The sequence below is a fragment of the Ornithorhynchus anatinus genome, chromosome X3, assembly GCF_004115215.2.
Source record: "Ornithorhynchus anatinus isolate Pmale09 chromosome X3, mOrnAna1.pri.v4, whole genome shotgun sequence".
NCBI classification, from domain to species: domain Eukaryota; kingdom Metazoa; phylum Chordata; class Mammalia; order Monotremata; family Ornithorhynchidae; genus Ornithorhynchus; species Ornithorhynchus anatinus.
The window spans coordinates 22106969-22128293 of record NC_041751.1 but is presented as its reverse complement, the minus strand read 5'-3'; the positions used below and the strand labels follow the sequence as shown (position 1 = coordinate 22128293).

At 47.0% G+C, this 21325-nt stretch overlaps 1 protein-coding gene across 6 annotated transcripts in view; it reads right to left on the bottom strand.

The window, feature by feature from the left end:
• Positions 1-21325, bottom strand: part of RREB1 (ras responsive element binding protein 1) — a 163827-nt gene that overhangs the window by 32923 nt on the left and 109579 nt on the right. For all 6 annotated transcript variants that reach the window (XM_029053745.2, XM_029053753.2, XM_029053749.2 and 3 more), the window contains 2 exons: positions 15267-15408; positions 14433-14569 (listed from right to left, as the gene is read on the bottom strand). In XM_029053745.2, the coding sequence (XP_028909578.1) occupies positions 14433-14569; positions 15267-15408 (279 nt within the window). The remainder of the gene's footprint in view (positions 1-14432; positions 14570-15266; positions 15409-21325) is intronic.

Genomic DNA, 21325 nt, shown 5'->3' with positions numbered 1-21325 from the left:
CTTGTCAGTCTTCATTACAACTTTCCGCCACTAAATGCACAGCCATTTTTGCCCCGTGGGGTTCAACAACTCTATCATTAAGTCCCCTGGAACTAAAATATGAACGCTGTGCCAGGAACTCAGGCCCACGGTTAGTGCAGTTGCTAAATCCCGGACATGAATTACATAACTGATTTGATAAAACTGCAGGAGCAGGAACAGAAGAGGTGGATCACTGCATTACTCCCATGAAGTGAAGATGATTCCCTTTTTTTTTATCTGACGGGTCAACAAAGTGCCACAGAGTAACCTAACAGATTTAGTATTTTGAGTACCTGGTTTTCATTTTCTCAAGAGAAATGGTCATCTGTTGAACACAAAGACTAACTTTTCCAAAGACTTAGCTTAGCAAGAAGCCAAATGAGATAACTTCACTACTCCCATCCTCCAACATGTACTGCATATCGATGCTCATTGCACATAGAGGAATTTTACCCCTAGAGACGACTGAGGTGAAGCAAGGTAGGGTGAGGATTACACATAACCAGAGAAGGATGAGACCCGAGGACTGAAATACTCTTACTAAAGCCAAGGAAGAGGTGGGGAACACTGGAAGGGAGTTGAGACATACTTGCAAAGCAGGTTTCCAGGAGCAGCAATGAAGGCAGGAATTGTTTTGAGGTTTAATTGTAAAACCTTCCCTTTACCACCCCAAAGAGAAAACAACTCCTGTTTCCTCCCATGCAGCGTATGCTTTGGTTAAAAAAAAAATTCTGAAGAATTTGCAAAGGATCCCCAAGCCGGCTGAAGGTGGCTGAAGGTGACGTGTTTTCTGGCGTTTTGTCAAAATAATGTAGAGTGCCTCTGTGTTTTTACAATTCAGATGCCAGCGTGGAAACAAAGTGAACAGAGACCTCAGGAACTGACTTTTACTCAAGTTGCTTAACCAGACCCACAGGATTTGGGCCAGTTCAATGCCATCCAGTTGATGGCGGGGGGTGTTCAGTAAACTTTGGAAGATGATGAAGAAGCATGCTTCTCAGCACGACTTTTAAAAGCGAATAGTTAAGTACTACTATAGCTAACAAGCAGTATCTATTTCCTAGTTTTAGCTTCTTCCTTGAGCCAAGACAAATTTGTCAGAAATGTAATAATTATAACAATGCTTATACTGGCATTTATTAAGTGCTTAGTGGGTGTCAAGTACTGTGCTATGCGGTAGATCGGTCGGTCATATTCCCTGTTCCACCTGGGACTCAGAGTCTAAGAAGGAGGGATGGCCCAGTACTTTTTACAGATAATAATAATAATAACATCGGTATTTGTTGAGCACTTACTATGTGCAGAGCACTGTTCCAAGTGCCGGAGTAGATACAGGGTAATCAGGTTGTCCCACTTGAGGCTCACAGTCTTAATTGCCCACAGTCACCCAGCTGACAAGTGGCGGAGCCGGGATTCGAACCCATGATCTCCGACTCCCGAGCCCGTGCTCTTTCCACTGAGCCACGCTGCTTCCCCTGAGGCTAAGTGACTCGCCCAAGGTCACACAGCAGGCGAGTGGGAGAGCTGGGCAGAGAACCCAGGGCTCCTGATTCCCAGTCCTGCCCCCCCCCAGAATAAGCTACAGAGGTAGAAAATGAGGGGATGCAAAACTATTTCTGAAAGTGACACCTGGGAGGTGTTTCCCCAGCCCTGGTCCTGGCCGAGATTACCCACGGAGCCACTCTAAGGAGAGCTCTAAATCAATTTTATTTATTGAGCGCTTACTGCGTGCAGGGCACTGTATTAGGCAGTTGGGAGAGTACAATATAACAGTGTTGGTAGACACATTTCCTGCCCACAGTGAGCTTAAATTCAGAAGCAGCATGGCTCAGTGGAAAGAGCCCGGGCTTGGGAGTCAGAGGTCATGGGTTCTAATCCCAGCTCTGCCACTTATCAGCTGTGTGACTTTGGACAAGTCACTTAACTTCTCTGTGCCTCAGTGACCTCATCTGTAAAACGGGGATGAAGACTGTGAGCCCCACGTGGGACAACCTGATTACCTCATATCAACCCCAGCGCTTAGAACGGTGCTTTGCACATGGTAAGCGCTTAAATACCATAATGATTATTATTAAATTCTTAAAGCCCAGTTTCTTCCTTCACGGGAACGGGTGAGAGTTTTGGTGATCTCCTTATAACACCACCAAGCCTCTCCCCTCAAATCGCAGCCCCTGGCTCAGATCCATACCCCTTCCCATCCCAAAGGAAGGGGACCATCAGGGGTTGAGCCAGCTTCCCTGCTTCCCAAGAGCTAGCTGCTGGAAGTTCAGAGAACCACCCCTCCCGCCCGCCGCAGCCTCTCCGATTCCCTCCGGCAATCCCCAACACCATGCACGCTCCCTGCCAAATCCATACATGGAGGTTAGAGCTAGCAACTGTTTTTTCATTAAAAAAAAAAACAACAACCAAAAACATGCTCTCTCATGAAGGTGGTCATTAGGTAGCGAAGGAAAAAGCAAGCCCAATCCAATCTGCCTTTTTCCTCAACTAACACCCCCTCCACGGGTTAACTTTCCCTTTCCCCAGGGCATTTAGCATTTCCTTCCAGGGGCAGCAATCCTCTGGTCCCTTGGCCAGCGGAATCCTCTCTGGCGGAATTCCAGGTTCCAAGTTGGCCCCTTCCCTCCAGATTTCCAGAGGACAGGGTGAAAGGGCAGCCAGCCCTCCTGATGGGTTTTTCTTCCTCACTCCCCATGATCGTAGTCTCCCAACTCCACCCCAGAGAATGCTTCTCCAGAGGCCGAGATCCTTACCTCGGGACCCCACCAGGGAGAACTCTTCTCCAGAGGATCGCTCGGTCAACTTGAAAATGGCCAAGGGCGCTTCTTCCCATGAATTTACAGGCTCCCTCCTCTTTCCCCAAACTTCCCCCCAAATCGGTTGTGTTCCGGGTGGAGCCGCCACAGGGAGAAGCAGCGGGGCTCAGTGGAACGAGCCCGGGCTGGGGAGTCAGAGGTCGTGGGTTCTAATCCCTGCTCTGCCGCTTGTCTGTTGGGTGACCTCGGACAAGCCACTTCACTTCTCTGGGCCTCAGTTCCCTCATCTGGAAAATGTGGATTAAGACTGTGAGCCCCACGTGGGACCACCTGACTACCCTGTATCTACCCCAGTGCTTAGAAAAGTGCACATAGTAAGCACTTAACAACTACCATAATTATTATAAGTACTTCCCTGTGGGAAGGGTCTTTTAAAAGTAATTTTTGCCTAATTTCGCAGATTCATTCCCTCTCTACCATCTCTACGTTGAGGGCTGGCTGGGTTCAGTGACCAGTGAGTTGATCCACTGTTCCACCCGAAATTTTCGGATCGTCAATGTCCTTTGGACAGTAGGTACCCATCAGGAATGGAAAACAAGTCTTGGAACACTAGTCCCAGCTTAATCATAAGTCTGACAATACAAACAAAAAATAACCGACCAGTTAGCTTGTCCTTGTCGTCTCACCTACAAGATCAAAACCGCTACGGAATAATAATAGTGATAGTGATATTTATTAAGCGCTTACTATGTGCCATGCACTGTACTAAGCGCTGGGGAGGATACAAGCAAATCCCCTTCCCACATAGGGCTCACAGTCGTGGCTTAGTGGAAGGAGCACGAGTTTGGGAGTCAGAGGTCGTGGGTTCTGATCAGTCAGTGACTCCCCCTAAATTAGGAGGAGAGAGGTGAGAAGTGGAACGATTATTTCCTGATACTTTTTTAAAACTCACAGCTCTCATTGAAGCACAGGTGAGTCCCTGACATCAGTACAATTCAAAAGTTGGGAAAATTGAGCTTGTACCATTTCCATCTGGCTATATCATTGGGATGCTTTTTAAAGAGGTTTACGTTTTTAGTGTGTTGGGTTTTTTAAAATTGAGAGTCTGACATTTCTCTCACCAAAGGATTTCACGGTTCATTTTTGTCCTTCCTCGTCTCCAGGAAGAGGTGTGAAGTAAATTAACTGTTTTAGTTTTTTGTTTTTTTTTTTTAACCAGTCAGCCCAGCCAGATGCAGACATTCCTCTTCTCTCTGCACTAAGCCCTCCCCTATCCCACCACTTTCCACCCATTCCAGAACCCAGAAAAAACTGACATCAAACAGCTGTGTTAATCTCTTTCGGTTAGGGGGGTGTGTGGGAAAAGGATGATGAAACGGAGACTCTAAAAATCCATCTCCTTTCTGATCTCCCAACCTCCTGTCTCTCCCCGCTTCAGTCCATACTTCACTCTGCTGCCCAGATTATCTTTCTACAGAAACGCTCTGGGCGTCTCACCCCCACCCCCACCAAAAATCTCCAGTGGTCGCCTATCAACCTTCATATGAAGCAAAAACTCCTCACTATTGGCTTCAGAGCTCTCCATCACCTTGTCCCCTCCTACCTCACCTCCCCTTCTCTCCTTCTCCGGCCCGGCCCGCACACTCCGCATCTCTGCCGCGAACCTCCTCACCGTCCCTCGTTCTCGCCCGTCCCGCTGTCGACCCCCAGCCCACGTCCTAACCCCTGGCCTGGAATGCCCTCCCTCCTCACATCCTCCAAACGAGCTCTCTTCCTCCCTTCAAAGCCGTACTGTGAGCTCACCTCCTCCAGGAGGCCTTCCCAGACTGAGCCCCCCTTTTCCTCTGCTCCTCCCCCCCTCCCCTTCACTCCCTCCCTCTGCTCTACCCCCCTTCCCCGCCCCACAGCACTTCTGTATATTGGAATATATTTATTCTTGTATTTATCTATAATTCTATTAATCTATCTTGACGCTACTGCTGCCTGTCTACTTGTTTTGTTGTCTGTCTCCCCCTTAAAATAAATAAATGGTGGTATTTGTTAAGCGCTTACTATGTGCAAAGCACTGTTCTAAGCGCTGGGGGATACAAGGTGATCAGGTTGTCCCACGTGGGGCTCACAGTTTTAATCCCCATTTTACAGATGAGGTAACTGAGGCACAGAGAAGTGAAGTGACTTGCCCAAAGTCACACAGCTGGCAAGCGGCGGAGCCGGGATTCGAACCCATGAACTCTGACTCCCAAGCCCGGGCTCTTTCCACTGTGCCACGGGAGCCCGTTGTTGGGTAGGGATTGCCTCTATTTGTTGCCCAATTGTACTTTCCAAGCGCTTAGTACAGTGCTCTGCACACAGTAAGTGCTCAGTAAATACGATTAAATGAATGAATCTTCTCAGCTGGCGTGTGTGTGTGCTCTCTCTCTCTCTCTCTCACACACACACACACACACACACATCCCCCCCAACCACACCCTCCGTCCCCTCCTTCCCCTAAACACCAGACTCCATTTTTCAACCCAAACTCAGTACGGCATGAACACAGAGCAAGTGTCTGACAGGTTTCACAAAGCGTTTATAGAAGGATAAAGCACAGAAGCAGGGCAGGGTACAATACTTGCACTGTGCACAGCATAAGACTGCAAAAAGACTTCTTTTTAGAGCATGGAGAAGAGGAGGTTTCTGACACACCAGATTAAAAAATGCCTCAATACCCTCGACCACAGTGGTAGGTGACCCTGAATTTCCCCTCTACAGCCCTCCGAGCCTTCTCTTCGCCTCCCGCAGCACACACCTCTTCCCCTCTAAACTCCACATACTCTCCCCTTCTGTCCTCCCCTGGGTAGGAAAGATTGTAAAGCACGTGGTAAAACGTCTTCTAATTTTAAGATGCCTTAGCAAGGGAGAATCCTTGGTCTGGGCCACGCTCCACATTACCCTCCAAGACTCCGCTGATATGTAGATGTCTTGTTGCGAGAGATCGTGCATTCAGGGTGGGTTTCATGGGAGGAGAAGTTCCCTGGGACTCCCCAGTGGGTGATGGTGAAGTTAGAGCATTCTTTCAAACAGACTAAATCTACCGGTCAGATTGTATCTTCGCTACCGCCACCTCTTAAAGGGAGCAACCGAATTCACTTCTAGTCGTGGTGACTAGTTGCCGATCAATCAACCAATCAATGGTATCTGGGTGACTCTTGTTGGTCTTCCCATCTTTCCTTCTTCAACGAAAGGTAGGCTGCCTTCAGAAGTCATTCCACCCAGGGCCAAGGATCAATTATAGCTCCAAACAGAGTGGGTTTAAGCCACATTATCTTGCATTTCACAGTAACTATAAAAGAAATCTCCTTTAAGTAATCAGTCGGTCATATTTATTCAGCGTTTACTGTGTGCACAGCACCGTACTGAGGGCTTGGGGGAGAGTACAATATAACAGAGTTGGTAGACGTGTTCCCTGTCCACAAGGAGCTTACAGTGTAGAGTATTACGTATTAATATACGTAAATTATGGATATGTACCTATGGGGCTGAGGAAGGGGTGAAATCCAAATGCAAGGGTAAGGCAGAAAGGAGTGGGAGAAGAGGAAACGGGGGCTTAGTCGGGGAAGACCTCCTGGAGATGTGCTTTTAATAAGGTTTTGAAGGTGGGGAGAGGGATCCGTCCGTCAAGCACGAAGCGGGAGGGAGTTCCAGGGCAGAGGCCAGATGTGGGCGAGAGGTTGGCGGCAAAACAGACAGGATCTAGGTACGGGGAGTAGGCTGGCATTAGAGAAGTGAAGTGTAGGCTGGGCCGTAGTAGAAAATCAGAGAGGTAAGTCAGGAAGGGGCAAGGTGGTTGAGTAAAGCACATGTAAATATAAATTACCAGTCCCTTTTGGTTTTGTTTTGGGGTTGGTTTGTTTTTTGGGGGAGGGAGGGCACACAGGGGGATGCAGGAGACACGCCAGCATACTTACCTAGCCACAGTTAGATATATTGCTTTCTAGACTATAAAAGTCACTGTGGGCAGGGAACAGGTCTACCGACTCTCCTTATATTCTACCAAAGGCTTAGTCCAGGGCTCTGCACACAGTTAAATGCTCAATAAATCCAACTGATTGACTGACTGTGGGCGGGGAGCAGTTCTACCAACTCAGTTGTATTTCACTCTCCCAAGTGCTTAGTGCAGTGCTCTGCACCCAGTAAGCCCTCAAACACCACTCACGAAGACTGCTTTCTGAAAGGCAGAATTCAACTGCAATTGGGAAATCAGTTAGTAGAACTTCTGCCAGATCTCACCCTCAAAGTCTAGCCAAGTGGAAAAGAATAATTGCGCAGAGAGCATCAATCAATGAACGGCGTTTATTGGGAGCCTGATATGTACAGAGCACTGTACTAAGCTCTTGGGAAAGTGCAATCCGATAGATTTGGCGGATATGATCCCTGCCCACAAGTAGCTTACAGTCTACAAGGGGAATAACCCAGGGTATCCAAAGAGGGAGTTTAGCAGGTGCCAGATGTCAACACCAGCTTTGCTTCTCCACTTGCCTGCCACGTGACCTTGGGTAAGTCACTTAACTCTTTTTTTTGGATGGTATTTAAGGGCTTACTACGTGCCAAACACGCTCTGTCCCTCAGTTTCCTCAACTCGAAAACGGGGAGAAGATATCGTTTCTCCTTTGGACTGTGAGGCCCACGGGGGGCAAACTGTTTATACCGCACCTATCCCAGTACTTAGTACAGTGTTTGGCACATAGTAATTCCTTACAAATACCATCATTAAGTATTATTCTCCCCAGTGTTCTCTGATCAGTTACTGAAATAGCCATCTCCACACTAGAGGCCTCCTCTCTCCCATCCACTTGCTCCCTAGTTGCCTCATAGCCCAGAAACTGCATCTCTCTCACCCCGGGTCCCTCCCTTTTTCTGCATTTCACGGCAACGCTTAAAGAAGAATCAGCAACCAGTTCTAGCCCAAACCTCTCCATCAGTATACAGATTCTCCGGAAAACCCTATCGAATAGCTGTTTCTCATCCTTCACGTTTGTGAGCCAAATACTGTTCACTTGAAAACGTAAGAAATGTAAAAACAAACTCCACATAAACTGGATGTAAATTACGTAGTGTGCACGTGCGTGGTGTTTTAAATTGAAGAACAAATGGGAATCGGAGCCTGGAGAACAGGCACCTGATAATGAATTTATACGGTTTTTTGAGGCAAGGTGGTCATTTCTATAAAGCGGGGAGTTACATTCTTGACGAATATCATATTGGAGAAAATTTGCATAATTCCAATGCTGTGGGTGAGCCCGCTGTCAGGTAGGGATAGTCTCTATTTGTTGCCGAACTGTACTTTCCAAGCGCTTAGTACAGTGCTCTGCACACAGTAAGGGCTCAATAAATACGACTGACTGACTGAATGAATGGGCTTGGGCACAAGCGGTTCTTCCAACATCGCACTACGCTTTTTCCAGCTGTAGGTTGCCGGGGGACCATTCCCTAATTCCCCCACAATACTGGATCCTAAATCAACAGGGAACACACACGTAGGAGAAGAGACTGTATTCAGAGGAGTCAGAGGTCATGGGTTCGAATCCCGGCTCTGCCACTTGTCAGCTGGGTGAATGTGGGCAAGTCACTTCACTTCTCTGGGCCTCAATGATCTCATCTGCAAAATGGGGATGAAGACCATGAGCCTCATGTGGGACAACCTGATTACCCTGTATCTCCCCTAGCGCTTAGAACAGTGCTCTGCACGTATTAAGCGCTTAATAAATACCAACATTATTATTATTATACTCAATTTACAAAATGGTCATCTCTTCTTCCCAGGGAATTAGCCAGAGGGGTCGCTTGGTTATTGATGGAGGCCTGGCAGGGCCTGTAACTGCCTTATTCATTCATTCAATAGTATTTATTGAGTGCTTACTATGTGCAGAGCACTGTACTAAGCGCTTGGAATGGACAATTCGCCAACAGATAGAGACAGTCCCTGCCCATTGACGGGCTTACGGTCTAATCGGGGGAGACGGACAGACGAGAACAACAGCAATAAATAGAATCACAGGGATGTACATCTCATTAACAAAATGAACAGGGTAATAAAAATATATACAAATGAGCGGACGAGCACAGTGCTGAGGGGAGGGGAAGGGGGGGAGGAGCAGAGGGAAGGGGGGGGAAAAGGGGGCTTAGCTGAGGGGAGGTGAAGCGGGGGGTAGAGGGAGCAGAGGGAAAAGGGGAAGCTCAGTCTGGGAAGGCCTCTTGGAGGAGGTGAGCTCTCAGTAGGGCTTTGAAGAGGGGAAGAAAGTTAGTTTGGCGGAGGTGAGGAGGGAGGGCATTCCAGGACGGTGGGAGGACGTGGCCCAGGGGAAGACGGCGGGATGGGGAGAACGGGGGACGGCGAGGAGGTGGGCGGCAGAGGATTGGAGCGTGCGGGGTGGGCAGTAGAAGGAGAGAAGGGAGGAGAAATAGGAGGGGGCAAGGTGATGGAGAGCCTTGAAGCTTAGAGTGAGAAGTTTTTGTTTCGTGCGGAGGTTGATAGGCAACCGCTGGAGGTTTTTAAGAAGGGGAGTGACATGCCTTAGTCTTTTCCAGGAGGAGTCAAGCCCCACCCACTTCAGCAGCAGTTACTCGACTGCCTAGGGCAGAGGCCAGGTTGCCCTCCTCGCAGAAGGGGTGTGAAACAACCTGCCCCTTCCTAGCAGAAAAAAAATCACCCGCCAGGGTGTGGCTTCCAAGAAGTTCAACGGGATGAAAGGGTGCCCGGAGGAATCATTTCCATGAAGAGGCTGAAGGAGCAACTCAGTCAACTCCCCCAACAACAAAGAGCACTATTATCAAAAGGTGAAGGGCAAATTCTCTCCAGGCCCAGCAGAGACAATTTGAGATTCTCTTTTCCTCACAGAGATCTCTCCTCAACCGCCCTTCCCCCATCCTGCCAGGGGCTCCCCTTTCTCCTGCGCTGGTTCATTCAATAGTATTCCGTGAGCGCTTACCGTGTGCAGAGCACTTGTGTGGGATAAAGCTTAGTGGTAGAGCGCCTGCTTGCATTCAATAGTATTCATTCATTCATTCATTGAGCACATACTATGTGCAGAGCACTGTACTAAGCGCTTGGAATGGACAATTCGGCAACAGAGAGAGAGAGAATCCCCATTTATCGAGCGCTTACTATGTGCAGAGCACTGTACTGAGCGCTTGGAATGGACAATTCGGCAACAGAGAGAGAGAATCGCCATTTATCAAGCGCTTACTGTGTGCAGAGCACTGTACTGAGTGCTTGGAATGGACAATTCGGCAACAGAGAGAGAGAATCGCCATTTATCGAGCGCTTACTGTGTGCAGAGCGCTGTACTGAGTGCTTGGAATGGACAATTCGGCAACAGAGAGAGAGAATCCTGCTTTGCATGTGCGAGGCCCCGAGGTTCGTTCCCTGGCATCTCCACTTTGAGTTTTTGAGAGGCAGCATGTCCTAGTGGAAAGAGCCCGGGCTTGGGAGTCAGAGGTCATGGGTTCAAATCCCGGCTCTGCCACTTGTCAGCTGTGTGACTGTGGGCAAGTCACTTCACTTCTTGGTGCCTCAGTGACCTCATCTGGAAAATGGGGATGAAGACTGTGAGCCTCACGTGGGACAACCTGATGACCCTGTATGTACCCCAGCGCTAAGAACAGTGCTCTGCACATAGTAAGTGCTTTAGACTGTAAAACCGGTGTGGGTGGGGATTGTCTCTCTTTATTGCTGAATTTTACTTTCCAAGTGCTTAGTACAGTGCTCTGCACACAGTAAGCACTCGATAAATACGAATGAACGAACGAAAGTACCACATTTACTATTATTATTGTTACTAAGCGGTCGGGAGAGTACAAAATAACAATCAACAGACACATTCCCTGCCCACAATGAGCTTATTATAGTCTAGAGGGGGAGACAGACAGTAAGATTAATAAATAAATGACAGATATGTACGTAAGTGCTGCGGGGCTGGGAGCGGGGGATGAATAAAGGGAGCAAGTCAGGGTGATGCGGATGGGTGTGGGAGAAGAGGAAAGAAGGGCTTAGTCAGGCAAGGCCTCTTGGAGAAGATGGAGAAGAGAAGGGGGTGGGGGAAGAGTTCCTGTCAGTCAGATTTAACAATAATAATTGTGGTATTTGTTAAGCGCTTACTATGTGCCAAGCACTGTTCTAAGCGCTGGGGTAGACTCGAGGTAGTCAGATCAGACAGTCCCTGTCCCACATGGGGCTCACCGTCTGAATATGAGGAGGGAAGGTGTTCCAGGCCAGAGGCAGGACATCCTTATAGAAGGACTTATCGAAGTCCTTATAGCTCTGGACACGCATCAAAGAATTACAGGTTAAAATGAATCTGCTCTTTCATTCTGATTCAGCCAACCTCGGATTGCCTGCGCTCATTAAGTGGTCAAGGTTAAAACCTGTAGACTGCCCATTCGATCCCCTCCCATCTTTGCCCACTGTGGTGGGCAATTCTACAGCCCAAAACGTTTCTTTCTAAAGGCATATGAGAGGGAAGGTGAGAGCAAAACTTAGAATAATAAGTGGTATACAGTGCTTATCTTGCGTCTACTTCAGTGCACTGGACAGAGCTTTAGAGGGTTTCGTTTTAGGATTGAATTGACCCTGACAACACTCCACGGAGCTCGGCAGGAAGAAGCGGACTGGACACTACGCTGGGGAGTCAGATTTCCGAGTTCACCTGACTGTAAAACAAGCACCGTGCACAATGGCCTCCATTTCCCACTCTACCAAATGGAGTTGCTTACGCTTCCAGATTCTAATGTGCAATCGTCTCAGGTCCTTGGATGAAAAAAGATACTTTTTTTTTTTAAAAGTACTAGTCTTGGTGTTAAGTAATAAATAATAATAAATAATGTTGGCACTTGCTAAGCACTTACTATGTGCACAGCACTGTTCTAAGTGCTGAGGTAGGTACGGGGTAATCAGGTTGTCCCACGTGAGGCTCACAGTCTTAATCCCCATTTTCCAGATGAGGTAACTGAGGCCCAGAGAAGTGGAGTGACTTGCCCACGGTCACCCAGCTGACGAGTGGCGGAGCCGAGATTCGAACCCATGATCTCTGACTCCCAAGCCCGGGCTCCTTCCACTGAGCCATGCTACTTCCCATGATAATGTTGGTATTTGTTAAGCGCTTACTATGTTCAGAGCACTGTTCTAAGCGCTGGGGTAGATACGGGGTGATCAGGCTGTCCCACGTGAGGCTCACAGCTAATCCTCATTTTGCAGATGAGGTCACTGAGGCCCAGAGAAGTTGAGTGACTTGCCCACGGTCACCCAGCTGACAAGCGGCGGAGACGGGATTCGAACCCATGACCTCTGACTCCCAAGCCCGGGCTCTTTCCACTGAGCCACGCTGCTTCTCTTCAAGTAGTAACGTGATATCTGATAATAAGAAAAGATTCACGTATGAATGGGTAAACATGCCCTTAAAGTAAGCAGCTATGGATATAAGCTAATGGATTGCCATTTTAAGGGTCTTAAAAATAATACAGGAAGACTTGCCCAGGCGTGTGCTTTTGCTGTCTCATTAGAAAGAACTTTGAAATGCATCAGACTACAGTACAACCATTCAGTTAGGACACTTCCCGGAGTATTTAGGTAGGCTCCCAGTCAATGGGGCCATGGTCAATAAATAGGTTATTTGTACCTAAACCAGGTAGTTCCCTCTCACTCCTCTTTTTTTTTTTTAAATCCTGGGGAGAAGCCTGAAATACTCTAACAGGAGGGGAATTTCGTGCAGGATCAGAAAGAAAGAGCAGCTCTGGTCACACAGGCCTGCAAAAAATGCTGCTGTAATTCTGGATATACAGATGCTCCTAATCCAGGGACTACAATATAAGGGTGTTAGGAAATAATAAAAGGCAATCAGTTTGACCTTTCCAGGGGGCAAAGGGCACAGGAGCCTGAGTCAGGAGTCCTGTGTTCGGTCTACTTCTGCCTTCAGCACTGACTCACTTGGGCAAGACCCCTTGTCTAGACCCCAAGTTCCCCACCAGGGGAAGGGAAAATCACAATGGCCACATGTATCCATTTTGCTCTGAAGAACACGGCGAGCACTGATGAGCTCAGGTCTGTCGGCATTTTGAGCTCTTGGAACAAAGAACTCCATATTAGTGAAGTCCCAGTGAAAACGGTACCGTTTTACTACTGGGAAGGGGCGGTGCGGAGTTGAGTCCCTTAACATTTTCCATAATTCAAGTTTTTGGATGGAGGGTGACAAAGCTTACGTATTAAGACTTACGACTGGATTTGGTGTTCTATTTCCAAGCTATTCTGTTCAGTCTTCATCACAAGATGTCACTCTCCCTAACTGATCATGACATGTGATATGTATGAAATCCTGTCATGATACTAAGCACTCAAGCAAATGGAGGTGGCCCAAATTCTACACATCCAGCAGACTGCCTGCTATGAAAGTGGTATTCATTTGTAAACTTTTAAGTACACAGAGTAGGGCTGCAAGTAACCGAACTAGGTTACGCTCTTTGTCTTTTCCCTCATAGTTTGTTTTGGAATTACCTCAGTGAGAAGTTGTCTTAGTATATTCAAGAAATGCTTTAGGGATTAAAAACACATTGGTACGGACACAAGCATACAAACATTACAATTTCTGTGTAAGCTTCTATGGAGTAAGATTAATACTATCATTAGGAGTATTAATGTGTGTCATCATCATCATCACAATAATAATAATGATAATAATAATAGTAATAATACATGTCTCTTTCACTCTGCCTCGTGATTGCATTCTGAGCAAAACTGTGTTTGCTTTCCACTGCCCTAAATACAGAAAAGGGCAAAGGAGAGATTAGGTACCAGATCACATCAGCTGATCACATACAACCGAGTTCCCCTCACACACACACACACACACACACTCATTTGTCCTCCCTTTGTGCTGGTGGGCAAGGGAGGTGAAATTTCAAGTTGTCCAAGCAAAATACCCAAGCAAGGTTAACAGGATGAGCCTCAGGCAGTAGCATTATATATCAGGCAGCCCGGAAATTATATAGGAAAGAAAGAAGGTGGAGAGAGAGGGGCTTCCTCTTCTGGGCAGATGACTAAATAACCTACTGCAACAGAACTATGTTCTGTATTTGAGATCAACACCACCACCACAAGCAAAAAGCCTCTGAATATTTCTTGGATGGCCGAAAGTGGTGGATTAGGTTTGGCCAGCCGAAATCAAGAGGCTAAAGTATGCACCTCCAAACTCGCTCCATGCTCTGTTTATATGAGAAACCAAAGCTGTAGTAAGGCTGAATCTTAAGAGAAAAATTCTACAGAAAGCACAGGAGATTTTTGATGCATCCCTAATTATAGTCCTCCTCCACTGGAATACTTTTTTTCAAATGCTTTTCTCCAATAGTTCTCCTGAATTTTGTCAGGATTTCTTATGGGGTTCTTTCACTTAACATTATTTTCATGGGATTAATTCAGAGCAGTAAATGAGGGTTTTTGTTATTATAATCTCTTATTTGACTTCTCCCCCAATCTTAGCCCCATCTCTTCCCTAAAAGTAACCTGAATTATCATCACACAAGGGCATTTAAACATCATACATTTTTTGGCCGTATGCTGAAAAGACAGAAGAACGCCATCAGCTCTGCCTGGTGAAGGAGCTGCCTATGCCTGGGCCTTCCACTTACCTCAGTGAGTTATCTGGATGGGTCTCCATGTGCGTCTCCAGTCCATACTTGCAAAAAAACTCCTTAAAACACACTGGGCAGTGGAAAACTTCATCTGATTTCTTTTCCGTCAAACCCGAATGAGAATTGTCTACCACCTTGAAGGAGATTGGGGGGAACAAAACAAAAAATGGTCAGAAGAATGGTCAGACTCAAACCACGAAGCCTATTTTTGCAAAACATTCAGACTGCTAAAAATGTCTTCCATCTAGGAGAGGCCAAACCAGTTAAAAGACTTCTGAAAAACAGCATCTATCATTCAGGGGAGGCAGCATTGGGCAATGGAAGAGGGCCAGTCTGGAAGCTGGAGGACCAGAGTACAAGTCTGCCCACTGCCACCGGCCTGCAGTGTAAGCACCAGCAAGTCACTTAATCTCTCCTGACCTCAGTTTCCTCATCTGTAAAATGGAGATACTGCCCTTCTACCGACTTCACAGGGTTGTTGTGAGGGCAAAGATGAGATGAGTACTGCGAGAGCTGGGGGAACGATAGGGCTATCCAAAAACCGGGGCATTATTATCATTATTACCGCGGCGCGAAAAGACCCGTACCTTTGACAAGTATTATTTCTATCCACTTTTAGCCATTTTGTACAAAAGAGAATAAAGAAAACGGACATACTTTCTTGGACATCCTCCAATACCATATTTAAATACACAAGTTAACGTCACAACTCATTCGTCTTGGATAGGCTACAACAATATAGGTTAATTGAAAAACCTTTGTTTCAAAGGTCATGTGTAGAGATAAAGGTCAAGAATAGGATAAGGACCAGCTTGTTGTATCATAAAAGACCTTTTTCGCAGGTGTCAGTTCCTTCTCAGCCTCAGCCCCTTGACTCAGTTTCCTTTTGGAGGTGAGCCGCCTGCGTTTCAAAGGAGACGTGGGAGTTGTATTTGTAGTACTGTTAGGATCCTTTTCGTGAATCTTCATATGTCTGAAGAAAACAAAAAAAAGAGGGTAAAACATTTAGTCCTTCAGGCTCCTTTATGTTGACACTATCCTTCTGTAAATCTCAAATGTTTCAAACTTAACTCTGTCATTCATTCATTCATTCATTCATTCATTCATTCATTCATTCATTCATTCAATCGTATTTATTGAGTGCTTACTGTGTGCAGAGCACTGTACTAAGCACTTGGAATGTACAGTTCGGCAACAGATAGAGACAATCCCTGCCCAACAATGGGCTCACAGACTAAAAGGGGGAGACAGACAGCAAAACAAAACAAGTAGTCAGGCAACAAAACAAGTAGTGAGGCAGATTACTCTTCCTATAACTCTTCTTATCTTTCTATCTTTCTTTGAGCTCTCTTATTTGGTTTGGGCAGGGTATTCTCCACTTCACAATTCAGTTTCTTGGTGTTTGCTGAATCACATTATCATTTAAAGCTCAATGCTACTAATTTATTTTTTTTTTTAAGATATTTGGCTGGAGAAATGGTCAAGTCACAATCAATAACCTCACAGTCCAAAAACCAAACTCTACTGTACTTCTGGCCCTAGGACCGGGCAAAAGAACAGATGATCTGAAATGCATGACTTTTCGGAAGGAAGGAAGGAAGGAAGGAAGGAAGGAAGGAAGGAAGGAAGGAAGGAAGGAAGGAAGGAAGGAAGGAAGGAAGGAAGGAAGGAAGGAAGGAAGGAAGGAAGATTGGAAAACTGATTTGAAATAGGAGGGTAAGTAAGGGCTCGGTGGAAAACTTGGTGGAAAGCGTGGGAGCACCAATCTGCTTCTCTACAGAAGGTGGAGAGGGCAAGGGAAAATTTGATAATTCCTGATAGAGCAGTTTTCAAACCTTGCTACAATACTGGGAGCCCAGGCAGAGTACCCTATATGGTGATGGGAGATCTTTAAAATAAAACACCAATTAGAAAAAACATTGTCCATTGAATTTTGGGCTGCAGAACTAGTCCTAGTGTGAAAACAGCCACTTCTTTACAGTATAGAAAGGTCATCCAGTAACAAATTGGGCCCAGTGTCAAGGAAAATAAGTTTGAATAAGTTTTGAATCAGGTCTTCGGTAATTAATCCCCTCAAAGTATTAAGAACTGGAAAAAATAAAAAAATCACTGAGGGGGGCAGCAAAAGGAAGTAGGGAGGAGATGGAGAGGGAAAGAGAGAAATAAGTGAGGAAAAGAGGGGTTGGCGGTCAGGAGTAGATGCAAAATGTATTCTGGCTTGACAAAAATTAGATATTGCCTGTCCGATACACCTACTATTCGTATGCCTCTCCCCACACTCACGCCTGCCTCTTCACAAATTCTGCCATGCGCCAGTTTTGACCAACACAATTATCGTGACCAAGCAAGTATTCAAGAAAGTAAATAAGGACCCAATTTACTGGATGGCCCATTTACAGCCCACTCCAGTTAAGGCCAACTTTTAATCCTGGTTATGGGCCACAGTTTCATCCCTCTAAAATCTTATGAATGGGAAAATAATTGATTATGCCTCCAATGACTGACTGAATCTCTGATCTTTAAAGACTGCTACTTTGGTCTAGTATTACCAGGTATAACTCAGAGGAAACACTTCCAAAAGATGTCCTGGATTCCTATTAGGCTTGTCACGAACCCAAAAGGAAAGGAGCTCTCTTTAAAGCTTTAATGAAAATGACTGCTGCCATGCCTGTTTTATTGGGTATTAGGGAATTACCAGAATCAGGCGCCGCTGAAAGGAAAAGTGGAAAACATTTACACTGTAGGCAAAAAGAGGCTTTAACTTCTTACCAAAGAAGTCAAATACTGCAGAAATAGATACCTACTAAATATACACACACACACGGACACACCCAAGCAAATATAATATGCATATATAATTTGTCCTTTGAGAAGAGACAGAAAAGCAGTGTGGTCTAGTGGAAAGAGCCCAGGCCTGGGAGTCAGAGGACCTGGGTTCTAATCCCGGATCCGCCACTGGTCTTCTGTGTGACCTTGGGCAAGTTGCTTTGCTTCACTTCTCTGGGCTTCAGTTCCCTCATCCATAAAATGGGGATTCAATACCTGTGCTCCCTCCTATTTAGACCGTAAGCCCTTTGTGGGACCTGATTATCTTGTACCTATCCCGGCGCTTAGTTCAGTCCGTGGCACACAGTAAGCATTTGACAAATATCACAATTATTACCGTGTCCAAAGATCATACTGCTGTCAGAGACATTTTATTCACGCACATAGGGTCGCACATCTACTGTCCTTAGGGGGATGCCCACATTTATCCCCTCTTCCCTCCGTGGGACAAACTGTTGTAGCTACTGGAGAAAACAGTCCTGGCAGCTTCAAGGAGGGGAATAAGTGTGTGGAGAGAGAGGGAGCACCAGCTTCCAGAAAGGCGTAAGTTCTGTCCCCGGCAGCCAGTCCAGAGGGCTGGCTTGGGGGCTGCCCATCGAGCCTCCCCAGCCTACAGGGGGGTTGGACTGGATCAGCGCTGTTCCCGGCGCTGTTTTAGATAGCCGTTTGTTGTGCGTTTCTTCTGGAAATACCAACTAGGCAGCTGTGGTAAGGTGAGCTGTACGTATGGACAGAAGGAGACACTGAAAGATAGAGTGGAGCAGCACGGGATGGAGGTAGCCACAGAGGGAGACGGGGCAGCAAAGCAACATCTAAATCCCTCTAACGTTCAAGTGAAACTTCAACATAACCAGTTTCAAAATGACAAGAGATACAGGTGCTCATTAGAGCCAAACTTCATCACTCATCCAAGGATTCAGATACTGCCTTTTTCCTCAGCAGTAATGAGATGCTTACTATAGGCCACACTTTTTATTTTGAGATATTCTTTGCATCGCATTTAAGTGTATTTACTTTAAAAGAATGCTGAACAAGCAGATGGTTGCATCTCTATCAGTGGTGCTCCGAGCTATGTTCCAACCCTGACTTACTATAATAGATTTCGCTGCAAGAGACCCCCAAAGAACCACCTCTAGAGTAGCAAGGTCCAAAGATACATAGGAAGATAAACTAAACCAAGGCCAGACCACAGTCTTAATCTCCCTACTCTACAGTGCTGATAGAAAATGCTTAAGTCTTCCTAAATTGTTTGGCGTTAAATGTACCTCGGGGTACCAGGGCAGAATTGCAGTCATTTTTTTTTTTTAAAGCCTTGCCTTTATTAGGATTCTCATTTTGGAGGGACTCCACCATGGAGGGAGACAGCATGCTGCCCTGCAGTGATCGCTACCCATTCATTGTGTGGGAAAGTTTGGTGTCTTTGAGCCCTCCTGAGAAGGGTAAAAGCAGCAGGGTTCAAGGTCTGTGGACTTCTGGGGTGGGGGGCGTTGGCTCCCACTCTCACATCTGCGGAGGGCCCGCTTTCCCCGGCTCCAAGTGGGGTGCGAGAGGGGGAGCCCAGCAGCCCTGTGCCAACTGCTACGATTACTAATGAGGCTGTGGCCTCATTACTAACGAATACTAATGAGGTTCAGGAGAAGCGACAACTTGTGTTTTGCGGGGGAGCCCCCTCATCCGAGGCCCTGCTATAACAGCTAAGCTGCTCCTCCCCAGCCAGGGAGGGGATGGAGTTCCCAATGATAGGCCAGGGAGGGCAAGCTGCCCTCTGAGAGAGTTGTTTTCCGCCATCTCCTTGGCAACTATGGCAGTCCCGTGCTTACTGGGGTGCGCGACTCCACATGGGGAAGCCACTGCGGCGCGGCACAGAGTAAGCGGGGTTCCTTCTGTTGCTTCCCTGGTTGGCAACCCAGATGACAGTTCACCCCACAAGCCATAGAAAACCACTGGGGTTCAGATCTAGCCCCACACTTCAATGGTTTACCCCACTGAACAGTAAGTCCACCAAGAGCAGGGAGACGTCTCGTCTTCTATCTCTTGCCTCCAAGCCTAGAACAGTGCCCAGTATCCAGGGTAGGCACACAATCATTCCGTTTTACAGTCGGGGCTAAGGGCGAGCCTCAGGCTAGAGCTGGGATGTCACGGGTGTTGCTGTACAGCCGCCGAACTCTTGCCCAGAATTTCTGAGGGGCGAGAAGCTTCCCAAGACGGAGGAAGGATGCGTTGGCCCATCTGGAGAACGGGCAGTGGCGTGCCACACCAGTTACAGGTAACAGAAGTTACCACTGGCTTTAAAGCACTCCATCATCTTGCTCCCTCCTACCTTACCTCACTGTTCCCCTATTAAAACCCAGACCGCACACTTCGCTCCTCTAATGCTAACCTTCTCACTGTACCTCAATCTCCTCTATCTCGCAACCCACTGCTCATCCATTTCCCGCCTCCGACCTGACACACCCTCCCTCTTCATATCTAACAGACTTTCAAAGTCCTACTGAAGGCACATCTCCCAGAGTGCCTCAATTGCCCCCACTCCCTTCTGCGTCGCTCTGATTTGCTCCCTTTATTCACCTCTCCCTCGGCCCAAAACACTTATGTACTGATAATTTTATTTATATTAATGTCTGTCTCCCCCTCCAGACTGAGAGGGAGGGACTGTGTCTACCAACTTGGTTAGAATGCCTTCTCCCAACCGCTTAGTACAGTGCTCCACACACAGTAAGCACTAAATAAATATGACTGCTTAAGGCAAAATTCTATTTTCTTCAGATACATTCAGTTTTGTCATAGAAAGATAGACAGAAATTATTTACAGATGGTGGGAACAGGAGGAAGAACAGGTGATAAAGCAGCAGTAGCACCAGAACATCAAGAATAAAACAGCTGAGGACATAATTCAACGTAAATTGAATATACATATATGAATGCTAGGAGTGGGTCTGTTGGGTTGATGCAGCTTGGGGTTTGGGGAATTAACTGGGAGAGATCTTGATGAAGGTGGAAATTTAGGAAGGGTTTAAAAGCTTGGGAGAGCTGTGGTCAGGCAAATTTGAAGGCAGCATGGCCTAGTGGACAGACCGGGGGCTTGGGAGTCGGAAGGACCTGGATTCTAATCCTGCTCCATTTGCCTGTGTGACCTTGGGCAAGTCACTTCACTTCTCTGGGCCTCAGTTACCTCACCTGCCAAAATGAGGATTAAGACTCTAAGCCCCAGGTGGGACAAGGACTGTGTCCAACCCAATTGGCTTATATCCACCCCAGCGCTTAGTACAGTGCTTGGCACACAGTAAGTGCTTAACAAATGCACTTCTGAAAAGAAGGGGTTGATAAACATGGCACTGGAGATGAATGATTTGTGAGCAAGATGCAGTTAGCCATTTCAGAAAAATGATCTGGACAGGAGAGTGAAGTATGGAGTAGAGAAGGGAGAGGCTAGAGGTGGGAAGACCAATGAGGAGGCCGATGCAGCAGTCTAGCTGAGATGTAAAGAATGCCTGGAGCTGGGCGGTGGGCTTTCGGAGTTGGGGATGGATCCAGGAAATCTGGGGAAGGGAAAAAAAACTAACAATCTTTAGAAGAGCCTCAATGTGAAGATGGAAAGAGAGCAGGGAAACAAGGAAAATGTCATATGGTTGTGGGTTTCGGTGACAGTGAGCGTGGTGGTGGTGTCACTCTAAAGGGAATATTAGGTGGAGGAGAGGATTTGGGAGGGAAGAGGAATTGTTCGGGTTTAGGCATACTGATCTTAGGGTGCTGGTGGGACACACAAGATGTCCCAGAGGGAGGAGAAAATGCAAGACGGTAGATGAGGTGAGGGTTAGAGAGGTAAATTTGGGGAGTTGTCCGCACAGAGGTGACAGTTGAAGCCACTGGGGCAGAGGAGCTCCCCAGGGGGGGCAAGAGTAAAACGAGAAGAGAAGGGGACCTAGAGGTTGGGGCGGGGGGGCGGTGAGGTGAAAGAGGAGCTGGCGAAAGAGTGGAGAACCAGGAGAGAACCGGTTCCAAGGTCAGATGGAATATTTTCAGGACAAGGAGGGGAGGTGCCTATTAAAAGCCTCCATATCTTC